Genomic DNA, 23,084 nt, shown 5'->3' with positions numbered 1-23,084 from the left:
AAACTACCAAGTGCATCTACAGGCTCAATTCCTGCCAGGAAAACTAACTACACTGGCAGACGAACTCAGCAGAAATCTCATGGACCCACATCAGTGGAAACTGGAACCAAAGCTTTTCAACGTGTTGATAAACAAATGGAGGAGCTCAGATATAGACCTGTTTGCCTCCCCACAGAACTACCAATTGGACAAATTCTGCACAAGGACTCCCCACAAACAAGCTTGGAAAGTGGATGATCTGTCCTTCAGCTGGAAAAATCTATCAGTTTATGCCTTTTCTCCTCTGTCTCTCCTCTCCAAAGTACTACTCCAAGGACGATACTGATTGCACCAGACTGGCCACGCCAACACTGGTACCCCCTCTTGCGCAGTGTGCCACTGCTAGCCCCATGGCACTTGCCTCAGACCCCTACCCTGCTGTCACAGCAGGAGAGGCAGATTCTGCACCCTCAGCTTCAAACCCTGAACCTGGCAGTCTGGCTAATTACCTAATCTCTCCATTACCATCCCTCAGTAAACAAGTGTTGGACGTCATTTTGGAGGCAAGGAGGCCTAGTACTACAAAATCTTATGCTGAAAAATGGGAAAGATTCTGTGCCTGGAACCAAACTCAAGGGATGGGCACAGCAGCGCCCAGCTTACCTCAGATTCTTCAATACGTGACTGAGATGCTTCACAAGGGCCTCTCCTTTTCCTCCATCAAAATTCACGCCTCAGCCATTTCAGCTCATTATAACACAGAACCTCCCCTCTTCTCTCATCCACTGCTCAAGCAGTTCCTCAGAGGGGCCAAAAACCTAAGACCGCCGAGGAGAGCCACAACTCCAGCCTGGGACCTTAACTTTGTACTGGAAAAACTCGCTCTTCCTCCCTTTGAGCCAGCTGCAAGTGCAGAGTTAAAATTTATTTCTTGGAAAACAGCTTTCCTTTTAGCAATTACTTCAGCAAGAAGGGTATCTGAACTACAGGCCCTTATGGCAGTGGAGTCTTTCATCATCTTTCATGCAGACAGGGTGTCCCTCAGGACCAGTCCCTCCTTTATGCCCAAGGTGGTATCCAGTGTGGCTCTTACTCAATCCATTCATTTGCAAACCTTCTTTTCTAATCCACAGAACAAAGGGGAATGGATACTGCATTCCTTAGATGTGCACAGACAACTTAGATTTTACTTGGACAGGACTAAACCTCAAAGGAAATCTGAACAACTGCTGGTGGCATTTGCTGCAGGGGCAGAGGGGAAGGCTATTTCAGAGCAAACCATTTCTAAATGGACAGGCCATTGCATTCATTTCTGCTATAAGCACCATGGAAAACCTATCCCACGGGGGATTAGACCCCATTCAACCAGGGCTGCATCTACCACTACATCCTTTCTCAGAGGTGTACCTACCAGGGACATCCTAGAAGCTGTTACCTGGCATTCTGTACATACTTTCACCAAGCATTACCATTTACCAATTTTTTCTAAATCCAGAGCTGGCTTTGCCGTCTTTGCAGTCTTACAGGGCCTTATAGCCTGTCCTAATGCTATCTAAATTCCTCCTTCCATCCATAGCTTTGGGAATCTACCCAAATGTGATGACTGCAACAGTGAAACACGAATAACATAGTACAGTTGTGTGCACTTACCATAAATATAGATGTTCGAGTGTATTCACTGTTGCAGTCCTGGTTACCTTCCCTCCAGCCCCCTGACTTCTTTTGGCTATCCTCCTATATATCTCCTTTACTATGCTTAAAAGCTTTTTTGGTGTATTTGCTTTTTTGTTGGAGGTGTAACCTTGTATATTTATATTTAATTGCTTCCCATTAGGGGGGCACCTGATATCTGGGGCAAGAAAAACTGATGTAATGGCATTGGCTGCATGCTTTATACCCCTGACTACCTGACATCATGGAAGATGAGACAGCAACCGACGCAGGATCCAAGACTTTGATAATCAGGCCGACTGAGGGCTACTCCAAGCAGATAACCCAAATGTGATGACTGCAGCAGTGAATACACTCTAACATCTACATTTATGGTAAGTGTACACAACTGTATTTTTTATCCTTTGTTCATTTCAGCTTGTCTTCCCTCAGATCGCACCCTACCTACCCTTCTACATGTTTTCAACTCAAGCAGTTTTTGAAAGGGGTTTTACTTTTTTGTATGCCTAGAAAACCAGCAACTCCTGCTTGGGATTTTAACTTTGTGTTTAAAACTTGATACATATTCTTTTGAACCAGCTCATCTGGCTATTTTGAGGTTGTTAATTGGAAAACTTATAAACTGAGATTTGTTCCTTTTGAACCAGCTCATTGGGCTATTTATTTTATTTATTTATTTATTTTATTTACATTTGTTGACCGGGAGAGTCCGACTGGACACAGGTCCGTTTTCAGCGGAGGCCCGGGGAGAAAAGCTCCACATTAAGTATTTGCATTATACAGTTAAAAATCATAGCATTTAAATATAGACATTAGTCCAGTTAAGGACGCAAGACAAGAAGAAAACAGATGTAAAACAGCTGTAGAGCATAGTACAATTTTAAAATATGGTGACATATACTAAACATGGTTAAAATGTAGTTGAGATTCATCAGTGAACAATTGATACAATCTGTTTTTGAGGTACATAACAGCCATTAGCAGTTGTTGGTACAAGAAGTTAGTATTATGTGGTAGGTAGCTGGGAACATGAGTAGCCAAGCTTGCTAAGAGTAGGTTGTTGATAGGGGACTGAGAGAGGTAGTGGGTGGGGGGAGTGAATGGTATTAGAGGGGGGGTTGCAAGGGCATATCTGGCAAGTTTTGAAGTGTGATTTTAGTAAGGATTTAAAGTGGGTGCAAGACGTTACAGAGGTAATTGGGGATGGGAGGGAGTTCCAGAGTTTGGCTATAGTGCAGGAGAATAATGCTTCTCCAGCAGAGTTAATGGCTCTTGTGACCTGTAGGAGGTTTTTGTGGCTGGATCTTAGTGGTCTCATGGTTATGTAGGGTTGGAGTAGATTCTGGAGGGATGGGACTTTTAGTGGCTGGTTTATTAGTTTGAGGGCAAGTGTGAGTTGGTACCATTGAAGGAGGTGGGGGAGCTCTAGCCAGCCCAGTTCTGCTAGTGAGAGACAGTGGTGAGTACGGTAGGAAGCCCCTGTGGCAAATTTGGCGATTTTGTTGTAGCAGGTTTCGAGCTTATTTAGATTGCATTGTCTAAGATTAGTAAATATTGGAGAGGCATAGAGTAGGGTAGAGATAAGATGAGAATTTGCTACTGAAATTTTAGCTGCTTTGGTAAGTAGTTGCTGATTTCTATATAATGCTTCTAGTTTTTTGTGCACTTTTTTAATGGTCATGGAAATGTGAATGTCAAAGTTCAGTTTATTGTCTATTTCTACTCCTAGTAATTTGGTGTGTTCTGTAGGATGGATGGTGGTGTTGTCTTTTGCTGTGATGTTAAAGTGAGAGCTGTCTAGGGTAAGTTTGGTGGGTTGGAAGATTAGTAATTTTGTTTTGTTTGGGTTAAGTATTAGTTGGGCATCGGATAACCAAGTTTCAATCTTTTTGCAGTTCTGGTAGGGAGTGGGCTGTGCAGATGATGGTTGAGTCATCTGCGTATTGTATGAGTGTGCCATGTGTTGTGGCTGAGGCTAGATTATTGGTGAAAATAGAGAAGAGTAGGGGTCCCAGGATGGACCCTTGGTGAACTCCTATGGAAACTGGTAGTTGGGGGGATAGGTTACTATTTGGAAATCTGTATTTCTCTTTGCAGTGACTTCTTCAAGAAGAGTAGGGCTCCTGTGGTGAGTCAACTGTACCTTTTTTCCATATTCACAGGGTTTCTTGAGAACAAATCCTTCTATCATGTCTCAGTGGTTTCAGAGGTTACCTTTATCCAACCTATTATAGTTCCTGTATTCTTTCCAGAACCTTACAATAAGAGAGGAAGAATCCGACTTAGTCTGGATACAGATAGGCAGCTCAGATACTACTTGGACATAATAAAGTCTTTCAGGAAGGTGAATCCCCTATTATTTCCTGTGAAGGTAAAATAAAGGGCAATCCGAGTCAAAGCAGACAATTCATAATGGCTGTCACCTGCTGTTTCTTCTGCTGTTCTCAACATATCTTTGGTAGGATGTAACCCAATGAGCTTGGACTACAGCAACATTGATCAGTTAGAACATTTAGTGTTATGGTAAGTTCCAGTTACACAACTATACTGAACTGCTGGGAAGATCCATGAGGATGAAGGGATGGATGTTTTGGCTAACTGAGGAAATACTTTTCATTCTAAGATTTACTGGCATGAAGAGTGTCTTACTAAAGTTTACTTTGAATAGGGTGTTAAGTAATCATCTGAGAGGAGGGAAAATAGTTTTTTTATGATTTTCAACTCTTGAATGACTGTGAAAATTTGACTGAGGAGCTACGCCGGATGGGAAATATAAATGAGGAACTAACACCTTTGAAGCATGGAGGAAAAACCAAAGATAAGTTCACGTAGTGCCAGATATGTATAACAGCTATTTCCAGCTACTGTCAAGAGTTCCTATGCACAAGGTGCAGGATATTTTACATTGGGATGTACTTCTGCTAATAAAGAAATAAGACCTGCAGTTAACTGAACAAAACTGAGCATAATGCTCAACTGTATCCTTGAAGAAAGATGATGTTTTTTGCGGAGCTGTAACAAGGTCAGGTGGTATCCTGTGTAATGCCCCCATTTGCCCATTTGCCACCTCAGTCTGAAGTTCAGGAAATCCTCATAGTTGAGGACAAAAACATCCCCATGCTAAGTAAACAGCATTTTACTGTATCAATATTGTTGCTATAATGTAATTGTTAAAAAAAGACTCCATACGGTAGTGCAGTGGTTAGCATTGCCACCTCACAGCAGGAGGTCCTCCGGTTCGATCCTCGGCTGGGGTGCCATCTGTGCAGAGTCTGCATGTCCACCCTGTGGTCGCTTGGGTTTCCTCTGGGTGCTCCGGTTTCCTCCCACACTCTAAATTGGCCCTAGGTGTGAGAGTGTGCATGTGTGTGCCTTCTGTGGAAGGTTGGGAGCCGGGCTGGCAACTCGACACCGTAAAACTCCACTGCCAATTATGAGTGGACAGGTGATCCACGGTGGCAACCCCTAACCGGGAAAAGCTGAAAGAAGAAGAAGACTAAGCAAAGAGCTATTATGTGAATGCATAATAGCTTTTTGGTAAAATGCATCAAACACCTTTGTTACGCTGTAGCAAAGATCTGTACTAGCTCCTTGATACAATTCCTAATGTACAAACACTGTCTGATTGTTATTTAAGCTTAAACAAATACTAATTCTGCTATTCTACAATGCCAGTCACACCCCCAACATCTTACATCTGGAAGATCCACCCTTTGCTCCACCCTTGCTACAGCATTTGCTTTCTGATTGTGACACTAACAGACTGCCAGCACCTGGAAAATGGATGCCTATGTTATACACTGAAGTTTATCAGATAAGATTTGTCACTGGAACAAATGTGAGAAAGAGATAAAATGCAATAATTGGTATTGTTAGAACCAGCATTGGTTTTAGAGAGGGCAGATACCTCAGATACAGCATAAATTTCCACATTTCTAACACCTGAATTTTCACCACAACAGGGTACGTTTTATTAATGGTTCATTTAGTAATTAGAAGGAAAGCACAAGCAATTAAAAAGTCTGAGAACTGTAAAAAGTACTTTAGGGGCAATAATATGGTATTTTCAAAGAAGCCAGCCAGTGGTAAAAATTAGCATCTGCTTCAGTTTTTACTGTGAGTGACTGCATGTTCTGTATTTTTGACAGTTTTAAACCAGCTGGAAGAACTGCTGAGTGATATGAAAGCAGATGTAACGCGGTTACCATCCATGTTATCTCGAATACCACCTGTTGCTGCCCGCCTACAGATGTCAGAACGCAGTATTTTAAGTCGACTCACAAATCGGGGAACTGATCCTCCTCCTCCTCAGCAGGTAAGTGCTTAAGTTAAAAGGCTATACTTATGATTTTTTGTTCAGATTCAAAAATGCAACAGCTGAATGAATATAAAGGAATTTTCCATCTTCAGAACAGGAAAATAAATGAACTCGGTTTCTGGCATATCACTGTGAAACTGTATGCAGTTTTGCAAAACAATTTTATGTATATGAAATGACTGATTCTGTAGCATTGCTATACCAAACTAATAATACCAGGATGTTGTAGCTAGTTCTGATGGAGAAAAGGGATACAGCCCTCACTACATCCCAGATAACCTGAGTTCATTTAGATGTTTAGGTGCTTTTTGGCACTGAAATGAGGAAGAGAGGAAAGCTGCATCTTAGCATGCTTGCCTCTCTTCGGAGGGGACGTGTGATGTATATGTTATATTCCTCAATGGAGACCAGAGATCAAACAGGAGTACTGCCTTCAATGGGATAATGGGACAGGGCAGTTTTGATGGCTTATATCACTCATAGAAGGAAATAACATGCCTTTGATGATGTCCATTGCAAGTCCAGCCCTGAGCAGCTTGTTAGGCATTCACAGTGGGGTTAGAGCTTAAAAGTTAAACACCATTCCTCTACATGGATGATGGCCCTCCCTCCAGTTTGATTGCACATCTCTCCCAAAGAATGAATGAGCCATAGGGTTTCACCGGAGAACAGATGGGTAAGTGTAGTTTTTGGGAGGGAGAACTAGATAGTCAGCAGAAGACTGGATGAAAAATGTCATTCCCACAAGTTTCCCTAAATTGCTTAATTTATTTATATTTTCATTCATTTGTTTACAAGTACATTAAGTGATCCTTTTATATACCTTTTAGCCATCACATGGATGTTAAAACCAGGTAAACGAGGAAGGCACAATAGTGTCTGGCAGTAGAATAATGCAAGTAAAACCATCTACAAGCTAGTAGAAAAATAATAACAGATGTATACTTGTCAACATTAGGTAAAGAAAGATGTATATCTACTAGGGGTTGTAACCAGTTGAATAAATATTGAAGACTTGTACAGTCAGATCATAAAGCAGCAGAGAGATATGGAGAAAGACTGAAACTTGAAGAAACATGAAATCAGATTATAAAAGTGAAGTGAAATGATAGCAAAGCAGTCAGTGGGATGTATTTTATGTAGCTAATGCACTAGCAGTTAGAAGTAAAGCTGGGAAGTATGAATTTAAGGACTGTGCCCAAAATAAGTAGCTTAGTGGAATATACAGATGGTAGGAGGCTAACGAGGGATTTGTGGTGGCTGCCAAATGAAATGTGGAATAAATTAAAGTGAAGGCTAAGCTGGATTGAAATTCAAAATGTTCAGGATGGGGATTCGGTTTATTTCCTTTATTTATTTAATTTGTTAACCTCGTTAGCTTGACTGGGCAGGACACATTTCAATGGAGAACAGAATTTTGTAAATACATTACAGTATACAGAGAGAATTGTATACACATATGCAGTGATACATAGGTATTGGCAGAATTAAAACTACTTTATATGCACATCCCAAACAGAAACCAACCTGGTTAACAATACTCCTCATTAAGAGTGACCAGTAACTTGCCTTCCAAGGATGTATAAACTATGTACTGGAACTGATGTGGACAGAGTTTATAGTCATTTAGAAGAAAACTCAGTCATGGCAATAGAACAAAAGGGTAAGAAAAGAAAGTCATGTGGAACAAAGGAACATCTGTTGCTAAATAAAGTCATAAAGTCATAGTGGAAAATTGTAAACTGTATGACATGGATAGATTACAAAAAAAAGCATTTGACAGCATCCCACCTTCATGGATAAAGGATTGCTTACAGATGTATAATATACACCATAAACTGATCAATTACATTACAGTGATCATAAAACAGTGCAAACCACTTTGCAGCTAAGCCATGATAAAGGACAAGTAATTATCCCAGGGATATTCCAGGGTGACCCTTTGTCACCACTACTCTTTTGTCTTGCCCTTACCCATTTGGGTCTCAGAAAACAACCAAGTGAAAAGACATCTCATCTTCTTTTTTGTGGGTGACTTAAAATTGTATAGTTCATCAGATGAGGACCAGAAAGCAGAACTGTAAGTTGTAAGCATTGTCAGATGATACAAGAATGTCATTTGGTCTTGATAAATGTGCAAAAGCAACATTTAAAGCAGGAAAGCTGCAGCACCAAGAAAATATCAGTCTGGGACAGGAGTGTGATATAAAGGAACTTGAGCAGGAAGGAGTGTATAAATAATTGGGAATTGATGAATAATCAACAATAAAACATGAACAAATGCAAACAAAATTTAGTGAGAAATATTTTAGAAGACTAAAATTAATACTGAAAACAGCCCTGACATCAAGGAACAAAGTCCAAGCCATAAACCAATTTGCTCTTCCTGCTCTAACTTACAATTTTGAGGTTATTGGCCCCAAAAGGCATTTGATCAGTTGGACAGGAAAACAAGAAAAATGCTTCATGCTTATCGAAATGATATATAAAAATCACTGTCTACCAAGGTTATATACTGCTTGTTCTGAAGGGGGTATGGGCCTCCTCAAAATTGATTACATGTATAGATCTGCAATCATGGAACTGCATACATAATATCTGTTGACCTCACCAGATCCAAACTTAGTGAAAGTTTTAAAATATGAGGAGAACAGATCTAAGATGACTTCCCTGCTTAGTCTAGCAGAAGCATATCAGTGTCAGGAGGGAATGAATATCACATCAGAAGTAGACAAACATCAGGCAGAAACTGAATATGCCAAAAAAAAAAAAAAACAAAGAATATAAGGAGAAAGATCAGATGAAAGATGAGAAGGCATAAGTTTAGAAAAGGCATAAATATAGTAGCAAGTACAAAACACTCCTGGCACACCTTCATGTCAATCAGGACGGTAAATGGTTAAGGAGAGGTAAATTTAAACCAAAAAGTGAAGGGTTAATATTGGCAACTCAGGAGAGTCAACTACATACACATTGGTTTACAAAGTCCATTGAACATGTGGGAGAAACAGACAGATGCAGGTTCTGTAAAACAGAACTGGAAACAGACAAACATTTTGTTGCTGGGTGTGATACACTAATGGCACAGGGCTTGTATACTGAAAGGCATAATAATGTGGCAAGAAAGGCCACAAAAGTACCTCACAAAGAGGATCCTAGGCCTTAAACACATGCCCTACATTGAATCAAAAAACTCCAGCTTTTCTGTGTCTCATATTATCTATTAAGCAGCGATCTCTGCTTGACTTAGAAAGCCATGTCTGACCCAGCCCTGTTAAAAATGTTACACCTAAAGAAATCCCAATCTGTCCATCCCACATGCTTCAGGGACCTCAGTCTCATTATCACAATCAACAGAACATGCTGGAGGGACAAGTCCATAACCCAGAAACTGCCCATGCTCCGGAATAGACTTCCCATACATGTCAAGCAGAGCACCTCACTGGCTATTTTCAAGAGGAATCTTGATGAGTGGATGGGAAATAGAAAGTTCACCCCTAGGATCACTCCAGTGGCTCTACTTGATAGAGGCACCAGGAACTAATGGTGGCATGATGCCAGGGCACTTCTATGGGCTAGACTTGTAAATGCTCCAAGGCCGTTGGCCTAGTACACACCTATGAACCTATGAACTTATAAGACTGACTATTGTACTGGCGATTGTTTAAACATTACAATTTTGAAGGAGCTGAGAAGCATGGGAAACATGAGCCACAAAGCATTATAGAGAATGATGAAGTCTATATCACATGGAATCACCTATTACCAACAGTTCAGATGTGAGAAAACCAGACATAGTTGTGAAAAGAAAACAAAAGTAGCATTGATCAATGAAATTGCTACATTCAATGATTACAGTGTCTTGGATACAGAATGACACAAAGTTACAAAATACCAGGATTTGCTGGTAGAAATATGAGCAAGATAGAAGGAGGATACCCCGACAGCTCCAATAGTAGTAGAAGCAATAGGTCTCTTAAAATAAATTTAGTCATATTTAGGTATGCTACCGATACATGTAAGTCCATACAAATTACAGAACGAGTAAGTTACGAGCACATTGCTGGTGCTATAAAGAGCACTTTGGCTAACATCAAAGACAGAAACAATACTAAATTCAAGAACCTTAACCACACTTTGACTTAGGAATGGGAGCCATTTCTGTTATGGTACTAGAAACCCAAAAGACTTGGAGAAATTAATGTATTGTCAGCTACTGAACACATTACAACAATCAGAAAGTAGTAAAGTACACTTTCACAGAATACAACAACAAAGATATGTTGCCAGTTACATCTTAACATAAATGCCGTATATTGTCCATTCCATTTATGTTAACATCCATGATCGATACCAGACTGAGTTGCAGTATTTCTTTAGGAGACAACATATTGAATCATTATGTTACCTATTACATCAAGAATAAAAGCTATACACTATATACAGTAATGGTTCTGGTAAGATAAAATGCTGTATGTCAACAGAGATTAGGAAGTGAAGATTAAAGGAATAAATAACAATAAATCATTAGTATTTGCTTGTAGAGAGGATAAGACTAAAGTGTGCTTCAAAGGGTCAGTAGTAAGGAGGCACTGAGTGATCCAGGTTGAATGAAGGTATATTTTATCGAGTATTTGAAGAATAAATATACTGTTAGAAAGTGTTTGCAGTGTTAATGGTAGAGAATTCCAGATTCTTTCAGCAGCTAAGGAGAAATGTGACTCCATGATGATTGAGAGTGACTCTTGGCTTGGCTATGGACTGACTGAAGGAACACAATCTATGTTTGGTGGGATACCAGGAGATTAGGTGTATTAGTGATGAACTTAGGGGGGTGGTATACAAATTTATGAGTAATGTGTACATTAATAGTGATAAATTTGTTATTGGACTCTAGCAGTTTATTGGCTCTAAGGAATGAACAGTGTAAAGCTTTTTGGCTCTGAAGAACGAACAGTGTAAAGCCATGGAAAGAATTATCATGGAGATGATCAATAGAGGTATAGTAAACTTCCAGACACTGGACCCAACCCAGTTTGGTTTTGTCAACGGCAGATCATGCCTACTCAACCTGGTGGACTTCTTTGAGAAGGTCACCAAAGTAATGAATGAGGGCAAACTCGTTCACACTGCCTACCTTGAGCTGGCCAAGGTATTTGACACAATACCCCACAGAGGCATTTTTGACAAACTCAAGAGGTTAGGTACAAACCCATATGTAAACCAGTGTATAGCCAACTGGCTCACAGATAGGGCCAAAGAAGTTAGAATTGGGGAGTCCTTCTCTACAAAGAGGCCAGTCACAAGTGGAGTCCCTCAAGGATCAGTCCTTGGACCACTTCTTTGTGGCATTTACTTCTCAGAAGTCAAGGCCAATGTCAGTGGTCTCTGGCTGACTAAATTTGCAGGTGATTGCAAATTAGGAGCTGCCATTGAATCTCACACTGACACAAATGTTCTCTAGGAGGGGCTGACACAGACAAACAACTGGTGTCAGAGCCATGGCCGAAAATTAAATGCCAAGAAATTCATAATAGTATGCTTTGGGGAAGTCATCCATCCCTGGTAACTATTGTATTGACAACACACCCCTTAGAGTTGACCCAGTAGTCAGGGACTTAGGGACACGCATAGATAGTAATCTAGCCTTTGACCATCATGTGTCTACAGTGGTGAGGAAATCATTCTATGTTGTGCAACTTATAAACAAAGATATGGCATCTAAGTCCAAGGAAGTCATTGTTCCACTGTATTCAGCATTCATCAAACCTATCATTGAGTACAATGCCCCCTTTGGTATGCACCTAACCAGGCATATCCAATAATTGGAATGTTCACAGAGGTTCCTCACTAAAAGAACATAGGGCATAAGTAAAATTTCCTATACAGACTGCCTCAAGGCTTTATCACTGTATTCTGTCTCCTACAGGCTTTTGAGGGGAGATATATGCCAGTCATACCGGGCATTGTTAGACTCCACTCTGATGGACCTCCTGCATATCCACAAAATAAACAGCACCACAATTACCCATTCTAAAGACTTAAACCTTGCCGTGATATAAATAGGACCTGCTGGAGAGATTGGTATTTATCCCAGAGACTACCCCATCTATGGAACAGACTCCCCATCCATGAGAACAGAGTTCCTCTCTAACCCAATTCAAATGCAGCTTGGACAATTGGGTGGGAAACTGGAAATTCATCCCTGGTTTAGCACCTATGTCTCTAGTGGACACAGGTAACCTGTAAATGATTCATCTCCCAGGCTCATGCTTACACTTATCAAGGATATCAGAACTTGTCAGAGATTTGGGATGCATGGCTACACTTAAAAAGGTCCCTGTGGTCGTTAGTCTAGTAAACACCTATGAACCTATGCTTGGACACAGTGACCAGAGATACAAATTCTGAGGCTGTGTAATATGCTTGAATGAGCTTAGAAGGGGAAAAAGGGAGGGGGGCAGTATTAGTAAAGGAACTAAAGAAGGCATATAACAGAAAAGATTAAAGAAAGACTAAATATTTATAATATTTGAATATGAACTCTCAATGTAGAATGGGAATATCTGTTGTTATTTGAAGCAATGACACTTGGCTTTTTCTGTTAGAAACCAAACTTCTAAAGTAAAGGAAGAATGATGGATCTGGTTTGTTTTGTGCAATCCTTGTGCAAGGTGCACTATTTCACAGTCCATTGACAGATGGTTCAGTACCTTCTCTATATTTTTACTATGTCCTCTATCAAGTACAACTGAACTTAAATCAAAACTAACATTTAAAATGCTGTCTGTTTTTTCACTCTTAGTTTTTTACCAGCATTACCAACAAAATTCTAATTAGAACTTATGACATATTCCTCCCATCTATTCCATTTATTTACCAATAACCTACCCTTCTTGATTCCATTTTTTGTCAATTCTGTCTCATTGGTTTCTGTCATTCTGTCATAATTGGTTTAGACTATGTCATTGTGTATCTGTCCCTTGTTTTACATTTTCTTGTGATAACTTTCTTTGCAGCTAATATCCGAGCTGAAGTAGTTGATTTCATTCATTCTGCACATATGGATATGCGGATCCGATTCGGCAAAACTTTTCAAGCATCAGCTCCGAGCTCCAAGCCCCTCCCGTACCTATATTACATCACTTCCTCCTATCTATCCCCAGATCTTGTTTGCCGCTCTATGAGTCAGCATTGCGGTCTCTGAGCTCTAAGCTAGGTGGTAAGGTTTTTTTGGTCTTTTTGTGCTAGTTGAGTGTGAATACCTTTCCCTTTTTTTCCTCCCTTCGCATTCGATCATCGTGTTAGTTTAAAAAAAAAAGAAAGAAAGAAAAAGTTAATTATAAGTGTTTTGTGTTTGTGTTTCTGGTTTCCCGCCTAGGCCCAATCCCTGTAAGAGTGTGTGTGTGAGTGGGCCGTTAGGGCTTTTTCTGTTTCTACTATGACTGAACAGCCTAAGGTTCTGTTTAAGAAGTGCACAGAGTGTGGTCACAAGCTCCCACCAGCCGATGGCCACACTCTGTGTGTTCTAGGTTTAGGGGTCGCCCATCTGTCTGCATCTTGCAACATTTGTTCAGGCTTTAACCCTAGGGCTTTGAAGGATCGCCGGGCTAAGCTTGTGGCTAAGGGTCTGCTACCTGCTTCTGCCCTAGAGTCTGCCTCGGTTTCTTCCCCAGCCAGTGACACTGTGCAGGCAGGGACTCAACCTCCCGCCAAGCCTGCTTCATCGGAGTTGTCCCAGAGAGGCAGGGACAGAAGGGACAAGGAGAGGCGCCACAAGGAGAGGTCAGGCCCAGAAAAAGATCACCGTACAGGGAGACTTTCTCCAGCCCCTCTTCAAAGGCACCCAGGTCTCATTCTCCTCGGCTCCGCTCTCCTCGTTTCTCACCAGAGCCAAGGCACTCCCTTCAGATCCGGCCCAGACCCAAGTCGGTCGCTTCCTCCAGGTCGACTCGGAGTGTCTCCGACCTGGATATGGACAGGCTGATGAGGAGGTTCATCCAGAACCAGATTCAGATGGGGGTCTTGCCAGGGCCCTCTACCATTGGAGAGGGTCCTCCTTTTTCAACTATGTTCCACCCTATTGCTCCTTCCCCGATCCGACTCAACGCTTCGGGGCTCTCGGGTCCAAGATCTTTCGGAGCTGTGGGGTCGGCGCCAATGGTTCTCGTTTCCTCAACGCCGGCCGTCACCTTGAGTTCCTCGGATGCGATCTTGGATCCAGGAGACTCTCAGAGCCGTGGTCGGGGAATCGGGCCTGAGGGTTGAGCTCTTTCTCTTTCGGATCGCATCCTCGGTTCCCGGACTACCCCTCCGTCGGCTCCGGTCCCTGCTTCGGTGCCGGGGAGAGCCTCTTCCTTACATTCTATGGAGGTGTGCTCTCCATCTGCATTCAGGGCAGTGGAAAGGGTTTTCTCCCAGGGGTTGAGACCACAGCTCACCTACTTGGATCCTACCCAGACCCCTCTGATTTTGGACTCTGCTCCCATTACCCTGTCTCAGGGACAGCCCGTGCCAAAACAACCCCAGGTTGTTCCCCTCAGGGAACCCCCAGAGGCTTACGAATCCTCTCCAGAGAGTCCCACTGTAGAGGAACCTCGTAAGTGCAAGTGTAAGAGGTGGCACTTGGACTCCCCTGAGTCCATTACCACTGATACAGACTTGGAGGAAGGAGAGGGTTCCCCCAGATCACCTTCAGAGGACGTCTCGTTCGGAGACATTATGGAGATCCTCTGCCAAAGAGGAGGTTGGTCAGCCCCCAAACCCTCTGCGGATGAGTCCGTATTCCTGGAGGCCTTTGGCGTGGGCCCATCTACTTCCTGGGTCTCCCCTCCAGTGGACCCTTTGGTGGACCTCATCACCACTAGGGCATGGAAGGATCCTGACACCGTAGAGCCTATACCCAAAAGGCCAGACAAAATTCTCTCTCCGCCATCAGATAGGCAGGCTTGGTCCAAAGGAGCCCCGGTAGACGCTTTGGTGGTTGCAGCTACCACAAAGAAGGAACTGGCATAGGAGAGTTCCTCGGTTCATCCACCAGACAAAGAGTCCAGGTCGATGGATCATTTCGGGAAGCGCATGTACTCGTCAGCGACATTTTCTATTCGTGCGCTGAATTACTTGGCACATGTCATCCGACTGCAGCGAGACCTTATATCGAAACTAACTGAGTTGACCCCGGAGTCTCTGTCGCAACAGGACAAGCAGTCTTTCACTGCAAAGATGACTACACTGAAATCAGTTACAAATACCTCTATATGTCTCCTCTCTCATGCTATGGAGGGAGCAGCTAGAGCTGCTGGTGTAGGCATTGCCTTGAGGCGTCACGCCTGGATCAGTCTGTGTCAATTTGTGGACCCCTTTAAGGCGTCTTTCATCAATGCCCCTTTTGATGGATCATCCCTCTTTGGGAAGACTATACACGGCACACTAGCCCAGAGTGAGAAGGATGGAAAGACTTTTTCAGCCGTCGAAATCTGCTTCTCTAACCCCCAGAGGTCCTATTCCAGGAACCAAAAGGGGCAAAAGAGGATGTGGTTCCAGAAATCACAGTCCTTTTGTGACACTCAGGAATAATCGTCCCCCAGAGGCAGAAGGGGACAAGACTGATGCCGTCCCAGAGGCAGAGGGGGGGGTCCCAGAAACTTCAGGTCTAGGGAACCTTTTTCCGACAGGCCCGCACAGCAACCCTGAGGGGTTGCTAGGCTGCTGTACTCTGGAGGCAGTCAGGGGAAGATTTTCCTTACATCCAGCGGCATGGGAGTCCATTACTGCAGACCGCTGGGTGTTAAGCATCATATCCAGAGGATATTCTATCCCCTTCATTTCATGTCCCATAACCCCAGCACGCCTTCCAGATGTTCCACCCGCTCACAGGGAGGCTGCAGCCTTAGAGGTTTCGAAGCTGCTGCAAAAACGAGCCATCGAGCCGGTCCCCCCAGATCAATCTGGATCAGGCATCTACTCCAGGTTCTTTTTAGTGCCAAAGAAGACGTGGGACCTCAGGCCCATTCTGGACCTGTCTATCCTCAACCTGTCAGTAGAGAAACAAAAACTTCCGGATGGTAACTCTACAGTCCATTCTACCGTTTCTGAGAGAATGCAACTGGATGTGCTCGTTAGACCTCCAGGATGCTTACTATCACATCAAGGTCCACAGGAGCTCCAGGAGGTTTCTACGCTTCCAGCTAGGGGCCAGTCACTTTCAATTCAGAGCCCTACCCTTCGGTCTTACCACAGCCCCCAGGGTGTTCACCAAGGTTATGGCGGTCGTAGCGGCTCACCTGAGACTTCAGGGCATTCAGGTATTCCCCTACCTAGACGACTGGCTCTTAGCTGCATCCACCAAACGTCTCTTGTGTCAGGCCCTACACTACTTCCTCGGTCTGGCTCACAAGTTAGGCATCACGATCAATATCAACAAGTCCCACCTGGCTTCGGTTCAGTTCATAGACTTCATTGGGGCACGTTTGGATTCGATTTAGTCCAAGATTTTTCTCACCCCGGAAAGGATAGAAACTCTCAGACTCCATGTATCGGCTATCTTGGATCACTCGGTAGTGACAGCAGATGATGTTCTCAGGGCCCTGCGTTCAGTGGCAGCCGCAATCTCTATCCTCCCTCTTGCACGTCTTCACATGAGAGTCCTTCAGTGGAATCTAGCAGTTCAATGATTCTGGCAAGACCTTCCGATGAATTTCCACATCCGGATAAACTGGACATGAAGAACGTCACTCCAGTGGTGGCTTCAATCAGCGGACATTTTCGTGGGGGCAGCTTTCTAGCCCCTCCAGCTCAAGCCATGGTGACCACGAACGCCTCCCAGCTCGGGTGGGGGGGCACTTCCTGGAAAGGACAGTCCAGGGCATGTGGTCCCCTCCAGAGATCAAGCTACACATCAGTGTTCTGGAGATGAGGGCAGTGCTTTTCATGTTGAGAGCTTTTCACCCTGTCCTACCTCCGGGGATGGTAGCCATTCAATCAGACAACATGTCTGTAGTCTGGTATATAAACAAACAGGGAGGGACCCGATCCTACCCCCTTTGTCACAAGGCCATGAGGGTTTGGGAGTGGGCCATATCCACCATCCGATTTCTCATAGCAACGCACATCCTGGGATGCTCAAACATTCTAGCGGACAGTCTCAGCAGGGCAATACTTCTGCCTTACGAGTGGTCTGTGAAACAATCAGTGGCAGAGAAGATCTTCCATGTTTGGGGTCAACCTTGCTGCGATCTCTTCGCATCTCCTTCCAACGCGAAGTGCAGCAACTTCTTCGCTCTGATCCCCCCTCCAGGGGATGTCCCCAGGGATGCTCTAGTCCATGCTTGGCCTCCCGGGCTACTGTATGCTTATCCCCCATTACCTCTTATTCCCAAATTCCTTCAGAGAGTTTGCCAGCTGCAGTGCAAAATCATTTTCATAGCTCCCTTCTGGCCTCGTCAAGTGTGGTTTCCCTTCCTATGGTCTCACCTGTTGGCTCCTCCATGTACTCTAGATCCATGCCTGGATCTGATTTCTCACCCGTCGGGCTTGCCTCTGCCCAACCTGGACAGTCTCAAGCTGACGGCGTGGCTGCTCCAGTTCCCATGATCATCAGGACTCAAGGACTTTCATCCCCTGTTAAGAATATTCTGGTAGCTTCTCTTAAACCCTCCACTAGGAAACTCTACAATAGCAAGTGGAGACATTTTTGCGTTTGGGCCTCTCAGCGCAATCTGAATCCGTTTACAGCCCCTGTTTTGGTCATACTGGATTTTCTGGCCGATCTTTTTCGATCAGGCGCAAGTGCTTCTACCATCAAGGTTCAGCTGGCTGCCATCTCCAGTCTTCATGTGGGTGAAAATAAGGTTGGTCTGGCTTCTGCCAAATTGTGTAAAGCTTTTCTGAAGGGCACTTTTTTATTGCGACCACCAGTTAAAGAAACGGTGCCCCCCAGGATCTGACTTTAGTCCTTCAGGCTTTGACCTCTCCCCCCTTCGAGCCAGCCGGTTCAATTCTGATTAAGTTTTTGTCATGGAAGACAGCCTTCTTGGTCGCCATCACGTCAGCCAAGAGAGTTTCAGAGTTGCAGGCCTTATCTTTCTTGCCCCCCTCAAGAAGAAGTTTGTTTATTGGAATAAACGAAAAGCACTTTATCATTTCATTCTGTGCTACTGTGTGGTTTCTTCTCTATTTTGTTTTTCAGTTTTCTTGCCCCCCTATTTGGTTTTCCACAAGGATAGGGTTTTGCTGCGTACGAACCCTTCCTTTCTTCCCAAGGTGTCCTCAGCAGCCAATATTAATCAGTCTATAAATTTGCCAGTCTTCTTCCCAACTTTCCAAAATAGAGGTGAACGTAAGCTTCATTTATTAGATGTGCATAGACAGCTTCGGTTTTACCTGCATAGGACTAAACCCTTCCGGAAGTCGGATCAATTGTTTATCTGTTTTTCAAAACCATTTTTTGGGCAAAGCAGTTTCAAAAGTGTCCTTAGCAAGGTGGATCACTCTCTGTATTGCACAGGTTTATAAGGACAAAGGTTTATCTCCTCCTGGTGTATTGAAGGCTCACTCCACTAGAGCAATGGCCACTTCTGCAGTTTTCTGGTCACATGTTCCGTTAGATGATATCTGTGCGGCAGCAACTTGGGCTAATTCGCACACATTCATTTCTCATTATAAATTGGATCTTATTTCTAGAGGGAGAGCATCCTTTGGCTCTGCGGCACTCAAGAATATCCTTCCATAAGGGCCTCCCAGGAATTATAGTAGCTGGGGACTCTGTCCCATATGTGCAGAATGAATGAAGTCAATTACTTCAGACAAAGAAGTTATGTTCTTACCATAACGTTCCATCTGAGTAGTAGACATCATTCTTCTGCACCTTCCCTCCCTCCTTCCCCCTCACTCTCAGGTTTATCATGTTTAGGATTGTGATTATGTTGCCACTTGTGCCAGCAAACTCGATTTGGGGATAGATAGGAGGAAGTGATGTAATATAGGTAAGGGAGGGGCTTGGAGCTCAGAGCTGATGCTTGAAAAGTTTTGCCGGCTCGGATCCGAATCGGATCCGTATACCCATATGAGCAGAAGAATGAAGTCTACTACTCAGATGGAACGTTATGGTAAGAACATAACTTCTTTTTATGAAATTAAAGCTTTTATTACATATATGATCATAGGATCATAAGGGGTTACCAGGCTAAAGGCCCTAGAGCCTTTTTAAGGCTAGCCATTCATGCCCTAATTTTCCCAATTTTCAATGCCCACATTCTAGAATGGCTTTGGTATATGTTTGTGCCTTAGTGCATCTACAAAGTGCCCCTGTTCATAAGGGCCACAGGTGCAAGCCAGAGATGAATTTGCAATTTCCCATCTATTTGTCCAAATTGCATTTGAACATGCTTAGGTAAGAGCTCTGTTTCACATGAATAGGGACTTTGTTCCAGAAAAGGAATAATTTCTGAGACACATACATGTCCTTTCGACATGTTTTGTTTATGTCATAGGCGAGGTTTAGATTCTTAGATATGGTAATTCTAGTGTTATTTGTTTTGCAGATGTATAGCAGATCCATCAGGGCTGGATTGCAGAATGCCTCATAGGTTAGACATAGATCGCCCCTCAGTAGTCTGTAGGAGACTGAGTACAGGGACTGGGCTTTAAGGCGGTCCGCATAGGACATATTATTTACACCCAGTATTCTTTTAGTGAGAAACCTCTCTGGCCACTCCAGCTGTTGCAGATGTCTGGTCAGGTAGATTTTGAAGGGTGCATTGTACTTGATTATTGGTCTAATGAGGGCTGAGTATAGTGGGACTATGATCTCCTTAGATCTAGATGCCATGTCCTTACTTATAAGTTATGCCATGTAGAAGGATTTTCTAACTGTGATGGATACATAGTGATCAAAGTTCAGGTTACTGCCAACCTGAGTTTCCAAGTCCATTACCACTGGGTATACTCTTAGAGGAGTGTTATCAATGTTGTAATTTGCAGAGGTGGTTGTCTTCCCAAAGGGTATAATTATGCCTTTTTTTTCATTAGGTTTTAGGCTATGTTCTGGCACCAGTTATTTGTCAGTGTCAGACCTTTCTGGAGGATATCTTCATGTTTGGGAGACTGTGATTGCACCCAGCTTGCAGTCTGCAAATTTGGTCAGCCAAAAGCCCTCTACATTTGCCTTGACTTCAGACAAGTATATTCCAAACAGGCAATGTTCCAGTACCAAGCCCTGTCGGACACCACTAGTAACAGGCCTCTTGGCGGAGGTGGATTCCACCACCCTAACTTCATGTGTCCGGTGAGCCATTTGGCTATCCATTGGGTGACATAGTGATTTATGCCTAAATGTGTGAGTTTGTCTATGACACCTGAGTGAGGTATTGTGTCAAATGCCTTGTACCAGGTCAAGGTAGGCAGTATGCACCACTATGTCCTTGTCCATGGCTCTAGTGACCTTCTCAAAGAAGTCCACCAAGTTTAGTAGGCATGACCTGCCTTTGACAAAACCGAAATGGGATGGGTCCAGTGTTTGAAGATTTCCTATATCTTTGTTTATCAAGTCAGAAATAATTCTTTTCATGGCCTTGCATACATCTTGGTTCTACAGTATTTTCCAAACTTCTTTCCATGGCCTTGAATATATCTAGGTTTTACAGTATTTTCCTATCTTAGCAACTGCATTTCCGTACTAAGGCCCGTATCTCCCCCTACAATACTTCTCAGTGCTATTTGCAGATTTTGTTTATACTGTTCTGAACACTCACAGAATAAATGTTCCCAAGTCCCCTTTTCTCTTTTATTACATCTCCAATGTAATCCACCTGTTTGTGGGGACATTTTTAAACCTAACAGACATACAGAAATACATATCAAGGCATTTATTTTAAATGTTGTTGCTGTTGTGTTTTTGTTAGGTATTCCTGTGCTAACTCCATGAGCTCTCCTGGTCTAGTCATTTAGGAAGCTCCACCACAACAAACTATTTTTAGGAATCGCATTCATCGTCCAGCTTTGTCACAAATTAAATCGGTGGTCCTGTCATCCTGTGATTCTAAAGTAGCTCAAATGACAAAAGCCCTGAAGACTCTTGGGGTACCTCTGTTTATAGAAGCAGGAGATGAGGCAGGTATTTGCCACTTTTCCATTTAAACCAGTCTATAGATGCTGTCATCTCGGTCTTAAGAGTAGAGATAACCTCTCCACCAGGCCATTTGTGCATTTTAGGGTGTGGGAGGTTAGTCTTTAGCTGCTTTACCCCACAACACTTCCACTGACATGGTTTCAGGTTCTCATGAAATTAGTACCCTTATCTGCCAATTTTGCCAGAGGAATGGCAACCCTGTGAATGTTGCTGAGACAGCATTTGTCAACTTTTCTGCCTTAGCAGAGGACACTGCTTCAGGGTACCTAGGAGCATTGTTTAACATCAGCAAATATATCTGTTTCCTGTGGTACTTGGGTTACCAAGCAGCCCATAATATCCACGACTAAACTGTAGAATAGATTTCCAATAATAAAGACACCAAAGCAGCCTTGGCTTTGTTTCATTCCTTGTCAACCTTTTGACACTGATATCATCACTTGCAGTAACCTCTGATTTGTTTATCAATATGTAGTCAATAGAAATTTGACATAAGTCCCATTTTGGTGCGCTTTATTCCCTTATGGCCTTAAAATGGAACATGGCAGTCTGTGGCCAGAAGTGCTTGATTATAGGTTTTTAAGAATACAGTTGCTGAACCACTTATTTGATTCACTCCGTCAGCCATCAGAAGTTCTCTCCCTTGAGAATTAGGAACCTCCTTGGCTACTTCCTTCAATTCCTGCAAAGTGGGGTACAAAATCTGTGCTTGTCTCATCTCTTTCTTTTTGTGATCTTTCCCAGTTCACCTTCCAAAGGTTTGCCCCTCTTACCTAGCTCTTTCCCCTGACATAATCCTTTATGAAGGAAATCTGTTAGCTTTGTATCAGATTCAAGCTTGTTGCTTCTACCTACGTTTCCCTTGAGTAGCTTTTTCACCATCCCCTGTTGAAGGTTTGAAGAGTGGCTGGGTCTGTCGCTCCTGCCTTCTCAACACAATTGTCTCCATCCCTGACTACATGCAATTGAATGTACACAAGGCACTGTGTCTTCAAAATAATTTTCTAATAAAATATGTGCAGAAATAACATTATACACTGTATGTGCTGCTTTCCCAACGCTCTTTCCAGTCCAAGTGAACTCTGGCCAGTAGACTCTGAAAAGGTGTCCTTCTCAAAGCCCTAAATGGAGAGGACTGCTCAGGCAATTATTGTTGCTTTTTTGCCAGTTTGCAGACTTGATAGATACATATAATGCTATATCTCTCTTAGCAGTGGTTTCTTTGTCCTATAACAGCATATAATGCAAACCTTAATGGTAGCTTGGAATTGCCGTTATCCCAAGGCAATCCACTATCACAGTGGTGCCAACTCTGCTAGCTCTCTGGCTTTACCTTTGTTTCCCTTTCTGTTACTGTAGATATTTGGACAATATATAAAACAATTGGTTGCACTGGAAACATCTATATCTATAATTAGTGGTTCTCCTTTTGCCTCTTGTCTTAGAGATTTAGACTGCCCCCCTTTTCTCAGAAGTGTTATTTTCCCAGTCTGTCAGTCAAGATTCTCACATCTTCAGGTACAGTATTGAGTGCATGTTTCCTTATTATAAAATTTCACAGTATTTCAAACATTGTAATTTAACATTTCTTTTTCATTTATTTTGTTTTGTTTTTCTTTACAAGGTTTGTCCAACTGGGTTTATTAAAAAACCCTTTTCAGAGGAGGCCTGGAGACAGGGGTGCCAGATTTCCAACCAGCCAGGTGGGGACCAAAAAAAAAAAAGTCTTTCACGGCAAGAAGAGAGTTCCACATTAAAGAACAGTAGCTCTGCACTAAACACGGAGCTTCTAGTGTTTAATGCATTGCAGTTCCGCATTCAACACAAGTAGCTCCGTGTTTAGCGAGTTTTGATTGGCCCGTATACCAGCATACGGACCAATCAAAAATCGCTAAACACGGAGCTTCTCGTGTTTAATGCGGAACATTGCAGTTCCGCATTCAACAGATGTAGCTCCGTGTTAAGCAATTTTTGATTAGCCCGTATACC

General features: G+C 43.0%; 1 protein-coding gene across 3 annotated transcripts in view; it reads left to right on the top strand.

Moving 5' to 3' along the window:
* CHD5 (chromodomain helicase DNA binding protein 5) overlaps positions 1 to 23,084 on the top strand; it is a 2,140,358-nt gene that overhangs the window by 1,954,316 nt on the left and 162,958 nt on the right. For all 3 annotated transcript variants that reach the window (XM_044063016.1, XM_044063014.1, XM_044063013.1), the window contains exon 36: positions 5,799 to 5,965. In XM_044063016.1, coding sequence (XP_043918951.1) covers positions 5,799 to 5,965 — 167 coding nt within the window. The remainder of the gene's footprint in view (positions 1 to 5,798; positions 5,966 to 23,084) is intronic.

Source organism: Protopterus annectens, chromosome 2.part1 (assembly GCF_019279795.1).
Source record: "Protopterus annectens isolate FY-2018-M chromosome 2.part1, PAN1.0, whole genome shotgun sequence".
In the NCBI taxonomy this organism is placed as follows: domain Eukaryota; kingdom Metazoa; phylum Chordata; order Ceratodontiformes; family Protopteridae; genus Protopterus; species Protopterus annectens.
The sequence above is the reverse complement of the archived record's forward strand: the minus strand, read 5'-3'. Positions and strand labels throughout refer to the sequence as shown.